This window comes from Strongylocentrotus purpuratus, unplaced genomic scaffold (genome assembly GCF_000002235.5).
Source record: "Strongylocentrotus purpuratus isolate Spur 01 unplaced genomic scaffold, Spur_5.0 spur5_scaffold_15, whole genome shotgun sequence".
Taxonomy (NCBI): domain Eukaryota; kingdom Metazoa; phylum Echinodermata; class Echinoidea; order Camarodonta; family Strongylocentrotidae; genus Strongylocentrotus; species Strongylocentrotus purpuratus.
In genome coordinates this window covers 16,134,934-16,154,190 of record NW_022145600.1, presented here as the reverse complement: position 1 = coordinate 16,154,190, position 19,257 = coordinate 16,134,934, and the positions used below count along the sequence as shown (strand labels likewise).

At 38.1% G+C, this 19,257-nt stretch overlaps 1 protein-coding gene across 1 annotated transcript; it reads right to left on the bottom strand.

Moving 5' to 3' along the window:
• Nucleotides 1-13,724: 13,724 nt before the first annotated feature.
• LOC100888478 lies at nt 13,725-18,876 on the bottom strand. Its single transcript, XM_003727615.3, has 3 exons — nt 18,596-18,876; nt 16,313-16,577; nt 13,725-15,809 (listed from the first exon to the last, which is right to left on the bottom strand). Exons 1-3 carry the CDS (start codon nt 18,647-18,649, stop codon nt 15,241-15,243), a joined length of 888 nt encoding a protein of 295 aa, XP_003727663.1. The 5' UTR covers nt 18,650-18,876; the 3' UTR covers nt 13,725-15,240.
• Between the last annotated feature and the right edge of the window lie 381 nt (nt 18,877-19,257).

Below are 19,257 nucleotides of genomic sequence, written 5' to 3'. Positions count from 1 at the left end.
ATTTCTCCAATAATGGCTTAAAAAGCACAAGCCTCCAAATGATACTCTGAAGACATGAGTGACTACATTTCCCCGTCAATTTAGCCGCGTTGATTCAGAAATGACAATTGAAAACAACTTGTTATGAAATAGTTTGATAACACGGCAACACAGAACAACACAAAATATGGACACGAATCAAAGCCCCGCGTACGTTGATGCCCACAAAAGATTGATCAAACTTGCAGTGGAAAATTTTTATTAATTCATTAAGTCCTCCCATTGTTCGTGGAGGACCCCTCCCCCTTTTTTTTCTTCCTCTCTCTCTAGGCAGATTGTTATTATCCTGTGATATTTGTTCAGCAAGTACGGCTTGAACTTAGGACTAACACATCATTTTCACGAGGCAGCAGGAGCCGGACTACCGTGGGGGGGGGGGGGGATTTACCCCACGGTCCGCTCAATATTTCGGATTAAGGGCCGAAGGAGTTATGGTCCGAGGGCCGGTAATAATAGGCTGTGTTTCATATAGGTTTGAGGGCCCTCTGGGGTAGGGGTGATGGCACTTCGCTAATTCAGTAAACAACGCATGTTGCCGTGATATAGTCATATCGTGACATTGCAGGCAATCTAATGACAACTTGTACATGTATATATATAATGTTATTGTCCATATCGTATTTGTTCATTGTTTGTTGATTTTATTTCGGTATCACTTTGTCTGTGTGGGATCATGAATTGTCGCAAAATTAAAAAAATGCCTAAAACATACCTCAAAGTTGACACTTTTAATTTTATGATTAAAAAATACACTTTCTCATGAGATCATAAAGTCAAATGATCCGACTCCTTAACGATACTGTAATCTTTTGCCACAGTAACAACCGTTGAAAGGAGGTTGTGATATGCTAGTGCAAGGATTCAGATTGGTTCGAAAATTACCGTGTAATTACTAGTGTAACAGTATACACAAAACAATGAGTGCGTACAGATCAATAGTGTGCTATGCCCGGCGCAAATAATGCGTCATTTAGACTGCGTTATTACTTGCGTTAATCAAACCCTGTGATAACTAGCCCTTATACTGGTAATTCAAAACGGTGTTCGCACTGCTCATCTTGCATTCATTTTTTTGTAGAGTGTCCTTCTCACGTGGCGCTTTAGAGATCGCACTAGTCGATGACGGAGTCTTACGTCAGCGAATTGACGCTTCGTGTAAAAAACGGATATTACAACTCATGCACAGCGTCATCATCCGGAGGTGGCCTATACATTCACTGCTACTGTCACTGTGACATACATTTATCGAATTGAACTATCTATTGGCGCCCCTTTGCGGGGTGGTGGAATAGCACAAATTATCCCTTACCGTAAGATTGTTGCATTAGGAGTATACACAACAGTTTTACTAGAAAAAGACGTTTCCTGACGAATAGTTCATTTTGTATTGCTGACTTCACGAATAGTGAACCATTCGTTTCCACCCCCCCCCCCCCCCCAGCAAACGTACAGGATTTCAAATGCTTCCAGTGGGCAACTCCCGCGGTGTCACGGCGCTTACTTCGTGCAATTTACGCTGAGTCGCAGTAACTGTCCTACACTACTGCAGTACCTGTATAGCGCCAGCTAAATATATTTACATCCTGCAATGTATAATTTGAGCTGTACAATGCTAAATTGTCATCCATCTAAATTCATAAACATATCTATAAAAATTGAAACACTTGGACTGTCGAGGGTGACAAAAATAAACAGATCACTTAGTTTCTCATATACATGTATGCAAATGAAATCATTAGTGTTCATTGACTATAATGATAAAACAAATTATTTTATTACCGTAATTTTAAAAATCTAACTTCTAAAGAAATGTACAAGTTTTGATCACATCTTCTCGCTAATACAACAGTTTAGGTTTTTCCCCCGATTGTCGGGTCTAGATTTCTCAGGTCAATATCATACTCTCAGTAAAAAGCAGTGTTAACAAATTTAATGACCTGTTTAGTATACTCCATGGCCGGGTATTTACCTATACTCATTCACTCTCACATATCCGACCCCAAATGGGGACAATTTTACTTTAAAGCAAGACTAAATGAAAACAATAAATGATGTTGATATTTATTCAAGGAGACATAAATACTGTTGTACACTTCCACCCCAAAAAACACATCAACTTGTTCACGAATTATGCAGACTTCTGTACGAAGTGCTTATCAGAATGAATACTTTGCTGCAATTACCACTAGCCCGGATTCTACTATCAATATTTGACTGAAATTAGTGATGATAGGACAACATGGCTGTCTAAGATTATGTAAGTCGTTTTTTTTTAAACTTTTATTCCAAGATAAGAAATATTTTGAGGGATTGTCTAAATTTTCGGGTTTTCTCAAAATTTTGCTCTACAGGACTATAATCTGTATTTCATATTATTTACTTTTTCGTGCTTTCAATAAGATAATACCAAATAATCTAATATTACCCCCCCCCCCCCCAAAAAAAAAAAAAAAAAAAAAAAAAATGAATACCTTTTTAGACATTAAAACATTACTTTTTAACAAGTAAAGAAAATACACATTATGGAAAAAAAAAAATTATAATTAAAAAATTAGTGAACACAGGAGACCGCCATCATAATTCTTTCAAGGAATTCTTTGAGCTTCGAGCCGAATTTTATTGCACTTAAAAAATCAGTTTGGTGAATTGTCTTGAACACCTTGTAATTCATTTTTTGGCAACTGTTGATTTTTTTATAACTAAAATAGCATAGCTCAATATACACAGACGAGAATTGAACAGTTACCATGGTAACTTAGTAAGATGATAGTTTGGGTTATGTATATACGTCACAATAGGAAACAGATCAACAAGCGTTACAAAAACTGAGTACAGATTTACAAGGCACATTGCCCCGAAATACTTTTTTCAATTCGATTCTTCTTCCAGTGTAAGTGCTGCTTCAAGGTGATGAAGATAAACGCACTGGTTGTGTGTGTATATTTGGAGACTTTCACATATCCTGTTATTGCACATTTTAACTTTTTGTTCTTGTTGTGCAGGTGCATATATACACACTGTATGTGTGTAAGTAAAACAAAATATATATAAATTATACCAAACACAATAAATAGGCTATTAGACACAAACATAGAATCAGAAATAATTATCATTACATGACATACTAACAAATCTCACGAGTCTGAAATATTTGCTCAAATAAACATGATTATACGCATCAATTCAAAAAACGTATAACAAGGTATATCATGTTCACTATTAAAAACAAGGTGTTATAGTCCTATGGGGGGGGGGGGGGGTACTCACATATTAAGACGGGGTGTGCCGCTCCAATTGGTAACTTTTCCAGAAAAATCCTTAAACATGGGTCCCACTTTTAACAAAAATACCATTAAAAATGGGTCCGTTTTCTCATATTTTGGAAAATAGGCCTTTTTTCGGGAAAAATGCCCCCAAATTCCCCCTTATAATGGGTATGGGTTTCGCGGCTTGAGCGGCACATCCCGTCCAAACCAAATCTGAGTAACCCCCCCCCCCCCCCGCGTAGTTGAGTGGTTTGAGCACTCGTCTGGATATACAAAGGGTTCATTGCCGACACGGCACCAATGTCCTTTGGAAAGGTATTAATCTACGGACTCGAAGAAATGGCGACTTGGAACGATGACGAAACCCGTTGTGATAATAATTGCCACATACATGATGCATACACCACATGCTCATCGAATTTTGTTTATCCTCTATTGCGTGCTTTATATATTGATTAATAAATTGCGAATGATCTCAGATTTACCTCAATTAGATACATCGAATTTAAAAAACTTTGACTAAAGGTGAGTTTAAAGGTAAAGGAAGGCCATCTGGTCATGCGATTGCATTGTTAAAGAAACGTTGTGGAATCGATCAGAAAAGTTTGATCATCTAGCATATACGCATTGGTGTGTACTGCAAGGTTCTGGAATCATCAATATGATACGAAATTTGGTCCAGTCTTGGTAAAGTTACAAGCACTGTACACAGAACGGTATATATGGGACTACGCGCCATGTGCGCGATATATATTCGGCCCGGATAGATATAATAATTTATTAAATATATCAATTAGTAGGCGGTTTTCTGGCAAAATTTGTATCATGACGTATTATTAAAAAACATATTCTTTCACGTGATTGGTAATAAAAGCTTCCATTTCATTATTTGAGAGGGGGGCGTTTCCAAAACTGGTCTTAACCTTTAACGTATTTGACGAATTATGAAGAAATCTGTTTCAAACTTGTTGCAAAGAAACAGGGACTTGGGAGCTATTTTCACTGGGGGTTCTGATGGGTACCTTATCATTCAATCGTTGTCTGATTAGCGAGCTGAGAAAAAAAAGGGTCTTTGCACCCTTTGGGATATCTCTTCAATTCAAATTTCGCTCACAGCACCCCCTAGCCTTTCCGATAGGCGTCGGGCTAAATGGCAAGTGTATTAATCATCGCGTTATGGAGACTGACATCGGCGCGGGCGACAGACCGAGCGCCTATCATCAGTGGTCAACTCATCATTATTTCATATATGTGTATCGTATGTGTGACGAGCGTATTCTCATGCATGATTCATAAGACTAGCCTTATGTGGTGATCGATCACTTTGATTCAACCAATCAAATATCATCTCCAGGTTCCTCATCGCTCATTGGCCTATTTTGGTCCATGCTACATAAATATTCATGAAAGAGCTTTACAGGGGGTTCTTAGATTTTCTACGAACGAAACATTGTACATAAAAGAAAATAAAACTTTTTGCATGCACCTGAGTGGTATGATAGGCGCTCGGGCTGACGCCCGCGCCGATGTCACTCTCCATATAAACGCGATTAGTATACTTGTACAACCCGACGCATATCCGATAGGCTAAGCCCCCTGGTCAGTGGAGAAACAAAGTATACACACTGGGCCCTTTATTTTTTGAATAAAAAGTCATAAATCCAAAAGATATTTAAAGTCATTGGTGTATTATAAATAGTGACATAAATGCGACACTGCCTCAGTAATAAAGGCGCGCGTGGAATATCAATTCCGATTTACTAACAAAATGACTATAGATCATATTTTCTTGTAAACATAATGAATATGAGGAAAACATTTTTTTGAATAAAAAAGTACTGACATATTTTATCCGATATTATTACCAGCTGCAACTAGTGGCTGGTATGATCAGTGAATACCTACTGTGGGTTAAAAGCCATCATTAAAATCATTGTATTTATATGTAACAAATAATTGATAAAAGAAAAAAGAAAGAAACCTTAGCCACGAATACGGGGTGGTTTGTAAGCAGTTTTAGGATTTGGTGGGGTGTCAGTTCGAGTAGTCGTAACAGTTGTAGGGTTTGGTGGGGTGTCTGTTCCAGTGGTCATAACAGTTGTAGGGTTTGGTGGGGTGTCTGTTCCAGTTGTCATAACAGTTGTAGGATTTGTTGAGGTGTCCGTTCCAGTGGTTGTAAAATTTGTAGGGCAAAACCTCGAACAACACCTGGAACAGACCACTCGAACACCAAAGGTGGGAACAGTTGAAGGGTTTGGTTGGTTTTTTCAGTGGGTTTAACAGTTGTAGGGTTTGGTGAGGTGTCTGTTCCAGTGGTCAAAACAGTTGTAGGGTTTGGTGGGTTGTCTGTTCAGTGGTCGTAACAGTTATAGGGTTTGGTGGGGTGTCCGTTCCAGTGGTCAGAATTTGAGAGAAAGAGTGGTCATCCTCGCCCATTCGAATCGTGATTAAACATTTCAGTTTTTAGAGTGTGGTTTCTTCAGGAGTGATTGTTGTAGGAGCGTTAGTTGCTGCTGGAGTCAATCCTGGTAGTGACGGGGTGGTTTCGTTGATGGTTGCAGAGAGAGAGGATTTGCGGAGTCCGAAAACTAAACCAACAGCAAAACACACCGCTGCAATCGCTACAACAACTGAAATGGCTCGCCTTTGCCTCCGACAGAAATCCAGGTGTTGTTGCCAGAAAGGCTTTGATGGCAAGGGAGTCGTGGCAGCCTTCACCAGGAATTCCTTCAATTCTTCCCACTTAGTTTCCCGTATCTCGACAGGTCCATCCAGCTTACCGCACATCATAACCAGAGAAGAATGCTTGAACGTTGTACCTTGCATGCTTTCAAAGGTCTCCATCTCTGCTGCGTATTTGTCAGGTGTGTCCAGACCCTTACTGGATGGGAAGTCATGGACTATCACACAAATTCTTGCCTTTCCTGAGTAGATTTGAGAGTTAAAAATAAATGACAAAAGTTATTAATAAACATACATCCCCCCCCCCCGAACATGGCCAAAGTCTTTCGGGCGCAATTTTGCCATGGGAACCGTAGTCATTTGCCCACATAACACTTTTCCATATATCTTAACACTTACTGGCTAGCAAAGCGAGTTAAACTTTTGACATATTAGTTTTGGTGCCATCCAATAGTCACGGTGGATTATATGCACTTTAGTAGGCTTTATTTGTTAGTATACTACAAATGAAAAAGAACGAAGAGAATACCTTGTATAAGAAGTATCAGCGGCGCTGCAACCCTAACCATTACCCACACACCCCTCTGCTATGTACATATTCGCCCGTGTGTATATGACAAATATGGAAAAAAAAAAGGTTACAACATTCAAAACCAAAGCAAAACCTTTTCTGAAGTCAATTATAATTTCCTTTTTTAAAGTTCAATTAAACCAAAAACAGCACATTCTTTACAAACAAATGCATGTGCCACAACAATTGTCGATTTCTATTAAATTTTATTTCATGCAAATATACTGCATATTCCCTAGTTTTGTGAGCCTGTGAACGAACCTAGAATGTTGGTAGAGTTGGGTAAGAATTCGTTGTAGAGGGCGTCCATGACATCAGTGATGGCAAACCTTCTGTTGTTGATAGAATGGCAGAGTATCATGATGTTAACATCAGAGCCTTTCATTTCGAAATGATCAATATCATTGTATGGTAGTTCGTAGTACTTAACGTCCAAGTCTAGATCCGGGAACTTCCTGGATAGCTCATCAATGAATCCATGTACGTTTGTCTCGTCAGCAGACGTACATACAGACACCCTCAATGGCTGCAGATCAAAAAGAGTCGGGCAAAACATTTTCAGCGGATTCACATGGTTATTATTCTACATATATTTTGGCCGTTATGCTTCATAATAATAATAATCTTTTAAAGTCCACTCCAAATTTTATTAAACCGAAAATGGAAATTCTTTTTGCCCAATTGATCATGAGCCCGGCAGCCACTGAGCAGCGCCAGATCGACGTTGCTCTATCCCTTATTGTTGAACGCCAAAACAGGGTAGCAGCAACTCCCGTCTTTTAACGTCTTTTGGTATGACGCGGATGGGGTTCGAACCCACGAGCTCCCGGCTGTGAGGCGGACGCTCTACTGACTGAGCCAACACACCGGTATTATAATCATTAAGTCCAAACTATTTGTTCGTACTAAAGGCTATGAGGGGGGTATTTTTGATACTGTGTATTTCCCAAGAATAATTAAATTGATTTCGTCAATACCATCATTATTAGATGTATATTTATGTGTATTTATATCAAGTGCTAGTTCGCAAATGGTTGCGAATGATAAATGTGATATTTTCCACCATAGCTTTAGGTACATTTTAATTAATATTCATGTTCAGTCATTATTATCATAATCTCAGATCGATTGGTTTATCGCAATTTATATCAAATTTGTTATGAACTCCTAGGGACACACCGCCTTGACAGTTATGAATAAATCAACCCTACCCCCCCCCCCCGGAACTTTGAAAATGATTCATCCCAAACAAGAATTTTTTTTTTTTTAATTCTTCTCAAAAATATTGGGCCCGATTTTAAATATTTATTTAAAGTGGGTCGCCATCTATGATTTCATTTGTACAGAAATAGTTTTAAAGGTATGATGGGGGATTGTGTGTCCGGACACTAAACAAACAAAAAGACCTCTCTTTTGCCTTCGGATTTAACAGAAAACATTCATAAAAAAGCACTAACTATCATGAATATTTGTCCTTTATCATATTGTTCAACATCAGTCTTAGAAGAATAATGAAATATTGCCCCTTCCAATTGCTGTTTCAAATCGACTGTCCGGATACACAATCTGTCTGGACACACAACATATGGGTATAATGGGAGGTTTGAGATAAAGGGTCTCGTTGACTAATTATTGACTAACTATAAAGATGCCATTCTTGAAATACATTCACTAAAACAATTCAAAGAATGGTGTAATAAACTGACCCTCTCCCTTCTCTTTCTCTCTCTCTCTCTCTCTCTCCTTTCTTATATTGCACGTGTTTCAGGAGGCAGGTATCCGGCCCGTCTCTTCCTTTACCTCCTTCCTTTTTTAAAATCTTCCTTATACAAAAAATACACTGTGTTTCTACTCTCTTGCTTCCTGTCACAAACATGATATTGTTTTCACTCTTACCAATTAGTAACTTACCTTGGTATCACTCTGAAGCGGTTCGTAGTTCTCTCTCGACATCACGCCTGCTATGATCAATGGTCGATATCCTTGGTTTGTAAGTGTGTTAGTCGTGTGCGTGGAGGTCTGTAAGCTTTGTTAACAACACTATCTTGATACACCTAATTTACAGTTACATTGCTATTGACGTCTACGCCTATGCAGATCTGTACTAACATCTAAAATGGCGAACATGAATGTTGGAATTCACACACATCCATTGTGTTGCTTGGAAACATACCTGACCTTTGGAGTACGTACGTCATCTCGCGCTCGAGCAAATATGACCCGGGGATTCCCCATTCAGTGTGTGACATCGTACACAGTGTATGTGTCTTAAGTCTTGATATTGAAAGGGATGCGAGTATGTCTGTTGGTGTGGCTTTGTAAGACTTGTTTATTGTATAAATTATATTTTTGCGTGCGTGTAGAAGTCATTACATGGTATAAATTGTATTTTGCTAATAGATACTTACTATTCATTTTCGAGAATTCTTGTTTCATTGCCGTAATATGTGTTTAACAAAAATGTTTTTTAACTAAATACTGTTTAACTAAAAAGACATCCAAAACAGTGATGGCTTATTAATCTTGGAATACCCTAAAACCTTTAGAGCATAAGTGAAATAAGCGAAAATAATAATTATTATTCTGTTATCATTTTTTTTTATAGGCTAAAATCCAAAACAGAATAAAACAAAACTCGAACCGTAATCATGGTATTTATTTTCCAACTTGTTAACAAGTAGTTATATCCTATCTAGATTCTTAATAAGAGTCCATAATCTTCTTATTAGAAAGCCTGAGATACTGTTTCCATTATGCGGCTGATTTGAGTAGTGCCTTTTATCATGTCCTGGATTATAAAGCAATTGTTGACTGTATAGCCAGATTTGAATAGTAATAATAATAATTTTAGTGGAGTCTTGTATAGCGCTCATGTGAGCACTAACGTCATTTGGCAAATCATTAATTTACACTTGCCACACTCTACCCAGGTGAGGTAAATGGGTACGTGGCAGGAATAAATTCTATGAAATGCTTGAGCGCTGTAATGGCAGCCGTGCTAAAGACAGTGTAAAAAAAAATGGTGCGCCAGGAGTTGCAATGTGCCAGACATGAGCGCTTTATAAGACTCCAGTATGTTATGACTATTATGTCTGCCACATCGCCAATTCTGACACTCAATTATTATTGCCCTGGCTATAGAACGGCTGCAATTACGGCACTCGAGCATTTCCTTAATCATGCCAGATACACATTTACCTTACCTGCCTAGAGTGTGGCAAGTGTAGATTAATGTCTTGACAAAGGACATTAGTGCTCGACAGGGATTCGAACCTTGCACCTCGTGGTTCACAGTCTGGAGACTTATCCACTGGACCATAACAGACCAATGGTGTGCTACGCCCGGCGCACATAATGCGTCATTAGGGACTTTTAGATTTACACGTCGACAGCTTTGACTGCAACGTGTGACGTCATTTTAAGGCACTGCGCATGCGTTACGTCGTCTCAGTCGGCGATCGAGAATGCGTCAACCTTGATTTTCCTAAATTTAGTACATACATACATACATATTTATATTTATATAGCACCTTTACATGCTCAAGGTACTAGTATGCCGCGTGCGCATAAAATATACAGTTCCTCAGGTAGACAAAGGGACATCCCTTCCCTGCTATTATGTAAAAATGTGAAGAACAGGTGTCACATGCATATTCACCTGTTAAACACATTTTTACATAATAGCAGTGAAGGGATGTTCTTTTGTTGAGGGTAGAATTAGGAACTGTATATTTTGTCCTCTTTCTTTGTCCGTGATGTTCATAGTGTTACTTCCTGCATGCATGTATATCGTTGATTGCAATCTAAAACATTTCTAATTGTAGTCAACATGGGCAGTTAAGTACGTTGACACGCATGGCCAGTCGGCGTTCGTCGTGTTCTCGTCCACTCAATCTAAAAGTCCCTATTTAGACTGCGCTCTTACTTGCGTCAATCAACCCTGTGGTAACGAGGCCTTAAAGGAAACCAAAACCTTCAAACTAAGTTACTTTTATTGTAAAGTTTAAGATATTTGAAAAATATCAGTGAAAATTTGAACAAAATCGGGCAAGGAATAAGGAAGTAAGAGCTTTTTTAAATTACTAGTCACTAGAGGGCGGTATTCAATTTGATGACATCATCTGTGGACAACACTCCATGCCTTTTGTACATCAAATTTCATGTTTTTCCTTCTTTCTTGTGATTGAGATAATGTACTCCCCTGAAAGCAAGATATAGAATTCAAAATGATATTCTACTTCACATGTTATGAAGTCGGATCAAGAACACAAATAAATACGAAGAAAACAACAAAATTGTGAAATTTTATGTACAAAAGGCATGGAGAGTTGTTCACAGATGATGTCATCAAATTGAATACCGCCCTCTAGTGACTAGTCATTTCAAAAAGCTCCAACTAGGCGTTGTGGCGTGCGCCTGTAATCCAGCTAAAAAGTGGAAGTTACAAACTGATTCAGCCGAGGACGCAGGTTCGAAACTGAGTCACGTCTTTCGGATGGTGACGTTTAAAGGTCGGTCCCAGACGTAAATAATCATATCTGATTGATACACGTCTGTAAAAACCCAATACACACACACACACACACACACACACACTCCAACTTTCTTATTTCTTGCCCGATTTTGTTCAAATTTTCACTGATTTTATTCAAATCTTTTAAACTTTACAATAAAAGTAACTTAGTATGAAGGTTTTGGTTTCCTTTAAATAGCGGTAATTCAAAACAGTGTTTGCACTTCATGCTCATCTTGCATTCAGTCTTATTGTACGGTGTCCTTCTCATATTGCGCGTTAAAGATCGCACTATTCGATGACGCAATCTTACGTCAACGAATTGTCTAATGACATTTACAAATTTAGATCTCATCTTCTCGCTCTTAGTAACAGTTCAGGTTTTTCCCACGATTATCGACTCTGAATTTCTCAGATCAATATAATTATACTGTTAGTACATAGCAGTGTTAAACAATTTCTTGACCTGTTTGGTTTACTCACCGGCAGCTTTATACCCCCCCCCCCCCCCCACCCAGTGTTATTTAGGGTACGCGTATGCTTGTACCCTCTTTTTGAAAAGACCCCCTATCTGAGCACTGCCAACATTTCCGAATCCCCCTTTTGCGGGCTTTTCACGGGCTTTTCCTGCCTTGGAGACCCCCCTAAATCCAGAACGCTGCTCAATGTACCCCCCTATCTCAGGACATGCAGACCCCCCCCCCCCCCCCCCCCCCTCTCATCTCAGATAAGCTGTCATTACTGGTTGGCACTTCTTTAAGTTCTTCTTCTTGATCATTTTGAAGCAAAAATTTTTTAGGGCTTCAATATTACACCATATCACAGACACTGATAACATGTATGGCCTTGCATCTCAGATTTAACATTGTTAAACGATCCCTTTAATACACATCCAGGATAGTAGACCTATTACTAATGCAGCTGTGACTATGTGTGAATTAGGGTAGCCTACACTACAGTACAAAACTACATAGGTCTAGATCCAAGTGCCACATATTCATTTTCATGGGTGTAGGAAAATGAGTTTGAAAGTGTTACTATTGCGCCCCTATTGCGATCAAACTATAGGGCAAACTACTCACCTGAATGTGCCACCCTGTGAGCCACAGGTAGACAGCCACAATATCCACAACGAGGAGACTGTGGGTCCTGCTCAAAGACGTCCCAATCGTGACAATTTTGGCAGGGCCCACGCCTCATACCCCATCTTGATGCCCCGGCTTGATGCCGAGCCTAACCCGATATGCATGCTGAGCGTGCAGCTAGCGGATGCGCCGTACAGACTATACGTTCTGTTGTTATCTCTCTCTCTCTCTCTCTCTCACACACAGATTTTGAGAAGTCCGTACTGCCGCCGTACTGGGACGGGAGTGCATGGGACTCAATGTTTTTACTTTTCATAATGAAATAATCCTGATTGAGCTTTCAAAACTAGCAGGAATTTCTGAAATCTGATCGCGGGATTTCATCAATTTTTTTATGTTCAACTTCAAGATATTTTAAAACCCCCTTTTTTAATTTCAAAGAGATGAGAGAAAAACACCCCCTTTTTAAAGAAATCTCCGGGTGAAAGTCAAATACACCCCCTTTTTTTACATTTCTCGGGCCGGACTTTGTCGCACGAAAAGTACCCCTTTACCGGACATTTTGGCAACACGCATGCGGTCATTTCGAAACCTGAGTGGGGGGCCGGGCTTTATACCTATTCACATTCGCCCTCACACATCCGACCCCAAATGGGGGCAATTTCAATTTAAAGCAGGACTAAAGGAAAACAATAAATGATGTTGATATATTTATTCAAAGTGGAACATTAGACATACATGTATACTTTCGTACACTTCCACCAAAAAAAAGAATTACATCAACTTGTTCACGAATAATGCAGCCTTCTGTACGAAGTGCTTATCAGAATGAATATACTTGACTGCAATTGCCATTAGCCCAGATTCTACTATCAATATTTGACTCAAATTAGTGATGAAAGGACAACAACATGGTTATATAAGGTTATAGTAGTTGTGTTTGCTATTTTTTTATTACACTATTAGAAATGTTGTGAGGAATTATCTATATTTTTTTTATTTTTCTCAAAATCTGCATAGTTAGGAAAATGTATGCAGTACAACGCAGGAGACCGCCATCATTAGCGAGTTGCTTCACGTCGATGGTGGCCTCAAGGTAGAAAACGTGACGCCCACTACACCCGCAACCAATTATAATACATGTATTCTAATGGTTACAAATCTTTATGAAAAAAATTCCTATTGGGAATTTTTGAGGCATTTAGCTGAAAAATATTGCACTTTAAAAAAAATAAAGTTTTGTGAATCACCATAATATATTGCTCCTATTCTTTGCCAATTTACATTTTTTTAATTTTTTAGTAACTGTTAGGTTCTTTTTCAAACCAAGATAGCATAAATGAATATACAAAGACGGGTATAGAACAGTATAGTTACCCTCTAAAAAAAAATTGAGTGATCACGGATGTCACTCCTCTGGAGAGGAAAAATGTAGTGAAAATAGAGTGAACATTCACTCTTTTCTTCTTAGAGAGCACTCTAAAATCCATAGATTTTCACTCCTAAACAAGTGATCACGGACGTCACTCCCAAGAAAGTGAAAATAGAGTGAAAATTCACTCTTTTTTTAAAGAGAGTAGCATGGTAAGTTCAAGTTCAAGTTCAAGTTCAATTTTATTGAACATGCACAATTACATGGCATAAAATCATTTTCCGGCTGTTTTTCAATTTATATAATATCAATTAACAAACATGTACTATCAATTTATACAAAATGCAAAATCAGGAATATATACAACACACAATAGAGCACGAGTACAGAGTGGTATAGGCTTTGGTATAGAAACATAATAGCACAAATTACAACCGTAGACATACCAGAGATCAATACTGGTGATATCATTATACGGTTAAGATAATAGTTTTGGTGATGTACATACGTCACAATAGAAAAGTTATCAACAAGCATTACAAACACCGAGTACAGATTCACAAAGCCTAAATTAAAAAAAAAATTTGATAATACTAAACAGTAACGTCGCTTATAGGACTAATCACAGAATTAATTATTATTACATGATTAATTCTTTATACTATACCATCCAATCTCAGATGCCCGAAAGATTTGCTAAAAATAAACATGTTAATACGTATCAAGTCAATAACGTATGTAAAGGTTATATCATATTCACTTAAAAAGAGGTGTTGTAGTCGAGTGGTTTGAGCAATTGCCTGGATATACAAAGACTTTACTGGCATGGAACCAATGTCCTTCGTCAAGGCATTAATCCACATTTGCCACTCCGTACCCGAAAAAGAAATGGCGACCTGGAACGATGATGAAACCCTTTGTGATAGTAATTGCCAATACATGATCCATACACTCCATGCTTCCCTCATTTTGTTTTCTCAATTGCGTACTATATATATTGTTTAATATAGTGCGAATGATTTAAAATTACCTCAGTAATATATATCAAATTTTCCAAACCGCATTCTTTGACTAAAAATGAATTTAACATATTTGACGATTTTTGAAGAAATCTGTTTCAAACTTGTTGCAAAAGAAACAGGAACTTGAGGGATAATTTTTCACTAGGGGTTCTGATGGGTACCTTATCACTCAATCGTTGTCTGGCTAGCGATAAAAAAGGGTCTTCATCACACCCTTTGGGATATCTATTTAATTTAAATTTCGCTTACAGCACCCCCAGTAAAAAAAAAAAACACGAAAATACACACATTGGTATCCTGGGCCAGTGACTTTGATTATGAATAAAAAGTCATTTATCCCAAAGGTATTTAAAATCATTGGTGTGCTTTGAATATTGTATATGCCTATACTGCCTCAGTACAACGGGCGAGCGTGGAATATCAGTTCCGCTTAACTAAAATAAATTAATGTAGATCATATTTTCTTGTAAACATAGTGAACATGAGGAATACATTTTGTTTTAATTTAAAAGTCCTGACATATTTTATATGATATTATTACCAGTTGGAGCTAGTGACTGATATAATCAGTAAATACGTACTGTGGATTAAAAACCATCATTAAAATCATTGTATGTATATGTAACTAATGGCTTCTTGTATTGCAGCGTAAAATGATAGATAGCTGTTAGAAGAAAAGAGAAAGGATCCTTAGCCACGAGCACGGGATGGGTTGTTGGCAGCTGTAGGGTTTGGTGGGGTGTCTGTTTCAGTGGTCGGAACAGTTGTAGGGTTTGGTGGGGTGTCTGTTTCAGTGGTCGGAACAGTTGTAGGGGGCTGAGTGGTTTCTTTAGGAGAGATTGTTGTAGGAGTGGTAGCAGTTGTAGGAGTCGATCCTGGTAGGCTTGGGGTGGTAGTTGCAGAGGGAGAGGATTTGCCGAGTCCGACAGCTAGACCACCTACAACCGCTGCAATCGCTAAAACAACTATTATGGCTGGCCATCGCTTTCGAAAGAAATCCAAAGGTGGTTGGAAGCAAGGCTTTGATGGCATGGGGGTCATCGCAGCCTTCACCAGGAATTTCTTCAGGTCTTCCCAGTTAGTTTCCTGCATCTCCACAGGTCCATCCAGCTTACCGCACATCATGACAAGAGAAGACTGCTTAAACGTTGTACCTTGCATGCTTTCAAAGTTCTCCATCTCTGCTCTGTACTTGTCAGGTGTGTCCAGACCCTTACTGGAGGGGAAGTCGTGGACTAACACACAAACTCTGGCCTTTCCTGAGTAGATTGGAGAATGAAAAATAAAAATGACGAAATTTATTAATATGCATTCATTTCCCTAAACATTATGGCCTAAGTCTTTGAGCACAATTTTGCCATGGGAGCTGAGGTCATTTTGTCAAAATAAAACTTGTCCATATATCTAAAAACTTACATGCGAGCAAAGCGAGTAAAACCTTAGACACATTATTTTTGGTGACAATCACTAATACTGGTGGACTACATGTACATAAATATATGTATCTATTTGTTGCCTTTCAGTGTAATTTCGCCACAGTATAATATAAATGAAAAAAATTAAAAAAAGAAGACCTCACCACCCCCAATGTGAAGTAAGTGCTGCCCGAATATTATTAATTGTATAAGAAGTCAATTTACTTTTTATTTTTAACAGTTTAATTAAGGCAAACACTGCACATTCTTCGTTTACAAAAAAATGCTTGTCACAACAATTGTCTATTTCTACTAAATTTGATTTCGTGAACAAACTGTGAACAAACCTAGAATTTTGGCAGAGTTGGGTAAGAATTTATCGTAGAGGGCGTCCAAGACATCAGTGATGGCAAACCTTCTGTTGTTGATAGAATGGCAGAGTATCATGATGTTAACATCAGAGCCTTTGATTTCGAAATGATCTATGTCATTGTATGGTAGTTCGTAGTACTGGACGTCCAAGTCTAGGTCGGGGAACTTGCTGGCTAGCTGATCAATAAATCCCTGTACGTTGATCGCATTAGCAGACGTACATACAGACACCTTCAATGGCTGCAGATCAAAAAGAGTCGAGTAGAACATTTTTAGGGGATTCACATGGTTATTCTTCTAAGTATATTTTGGCCGTTATGCTTCGTAATCATTAACTCCAAACTATTTGTTTATACTAAAGGCTATGAGGGGATATTTTTGATACTGTGTATTCCCCAAGTATAATTACTTTGATTCCGTCAATACCATCATTATTAGATGTCCACATAAAACTTTATAATTTATTTATATGAAGTGCTAGTTAGCAAATGGTTGCGAATAATACATATGATATTTTCCACCATAGCTTTGGGTACATGTACATGAATATTCATGTTCAGTCATTATTATCATAATCTGAGATCGATTGGGTAATCGCAATTTAAATCAAATATGATTGTTATGAACTCCTAGGGACACACCTCCTTGACAGTTTTGAATAAATCAACCCACCCCCCCCCCCTAAACTTTGAAAATTATTCATCCCAAACAGGAATATATAAGTATTTTCTTTTAAAAAATATTGGGCCCAATTTAAATTATTGGGTCGCTATCTATGATTTCATTTGTAGAGAAAAAGTATTATAGGTATGATGGGGGATTGTGTGTCCGGACACTTAACAAACATAAATACCTCTCTTTTACCTTGGGATTTAACAGAAAACATTCATAAACAGGGGAAACGCTCTCGGCGGTCTCGCCTGCATTACGCAATTCAATATGATGAAAAATTGAGGTTGGGACATTATTCATAGGCAGAGTGGCCCATTAGCAGGCCCCCCCCCCCCCAAAAAAAAAAATGAAATGAAATTCTCTGAATATAATCAACATTTTGAAGTGAGTATTGGCTAAGAATCATCAGAAAAATTATTTACTATAATTTGTACCAAGATTGATAAATTTAATGGAATATGAACATATACTAAATTTTGATTTATTAATTCTCATATTAAGTTGTGGAAACATAATCCAAGTCTACTGACCTAAAATGATCTTTGACCTGGAATTTGTGACCTGGAATCTGCGTCATATGATTTGTGATACTTGATAACCCTTGTGTACAAGTTTCATGGAATTTGAACGAACGCTTTTGAAGTTATGCTAAAAAATTCAAAATATGGAGGTTGATACCACAACAAAGTCTAAGTTTGCAGACCTTAAGTTAGATTTGACCTTGACGTTGTTACCTAAAAGACTAATTAAATGATTGGTGATACTTGATAATCCCTATGTTCAAGTTTCATGGAATAGGAATGTATACTTTCAAAATTATGATAAAAATTCAAAATTGTAACCTTTTGAAAAGTCTTGACGTTCATGCTACAACATAGTCCAAGTTTGTTGACCTGAAATCACATTTGACCTTGACTTTGTGACCTTAAATTCTACTCACATGAGTGGGGATACTTGATAACCATTCGGTCCAAGTTTCATTGAATAAGAACGTATACTTTCAAAATCATACTAAAATTTCAAAAACTTAACCTGAGGTTAAGTTTTTGATGTTGACGCCGTCGCCGCCGTCGCCGCCGCCGCCGGAAGAGCGGCGCCTACGTCTCGCTTTTTGCTACGCAGGCGAGACAAAAAGCACTAACTATCATAAATATGTGTCCTTTATCATATTGTTCAACATCAGTCTTAGAATAATAATGAAATATTGCTTCTTCCAATTGCTGTTTTAAATCTAATTTTTGGATACACAATCTGTCTGGACACACAACATCTGGGTATACTCATGGGAGGTTTGGGATAAAGGGTCTCGTTGACACTAACTATAAAGATGCCATTCTTGAAATGCATTCACTAAAACAAACAATTCAAAGAATGGTGTAATAAACTCACCCCTCCCTTCTTTCTCTTTCTCTCTCTCTCTCTCTCTCTCTCTCTCTCATGTTGCACTTGTCTCTGGGGGTATCCCCGTCTCTTCCTTTACCTCTTCCCTTGTTTATCTTCCTTATAAAAAAAAATACACTGTGTTTCTACTCTCTCGCTTCCTGTCACAAACATGATATTGTTTTCACTCTCACCAAGTAACTTACCTTGGTATCACTTTGAAACGATTCGTAGTTCTGTCTCGACATCACGCCCGCCATGATCAATGTCGATATCCTTGGTTTGTAAGTGTTTTAGTCGTGGGCGTTGAGGTCTGTAAGCTTGTTAACAATACTATCTAAATACACCTAATTTGCAGTTACATTGCTGCTAACGTCTACGCCTATGCACATCTGTTCTAACATCTAACATGGCGAACATGAATGTGGGAAAACACACACATCCATTGTGTGCAAACAAAAGCTTGGAAACATACTTGACCTTCGGAGTACGTCAGCTCGCGCTCGCGCAAATATGACCCGGGGATTCCCCCCATTCAGTGGTTGACATCGTGCACAGTGTGTGTCTTATGTCTTGATATATGAAAGGGAGTATATCTGTTGGCGCGGCTGTGTGAGAGTTGTTTATTGTAAACAATTATATTTGAAATAGTCATTACATGATATAAATGTATTTTTTGGTAATAAATAAACTTACTGTTCATGTTCTATGAATACACTATTCATTCGTCTTTTAAATAATCTTGTTTTATTGACCTAATATGTGTTTGAGAAACGTGTTGTGTACTAAATACTATTTCAAATTAAGATCTCATCTCCGCGCTCATACGACAGTTAAAGGAAAAGTTGAGTTTTGTTGCAGAAGGCGC

Coding starts and splice junctions, on each gene's coding strand:
- LOC100888478 (XM_003727615.3), bottom strand. CDS start 18,649: ATGGCGGGCGTGATGTCGAGACAGAACTACGAATCGTTTCAAAGTGAT. Junction 16,578..18,595: donor CGTTTCAAAGTGATACCAAG/GTAAGTTACTTG, acceptor TTTGATCTGCAG/CCATTGAAGGTGTCTGTATG. Junction 15,810..16,312: donor CAACTCTGCCAAAATTCTAG/GTTTGTTCACAG, acceptor CAATCTACTCAG/GAAAGGCCAGAGTTTGTGTG.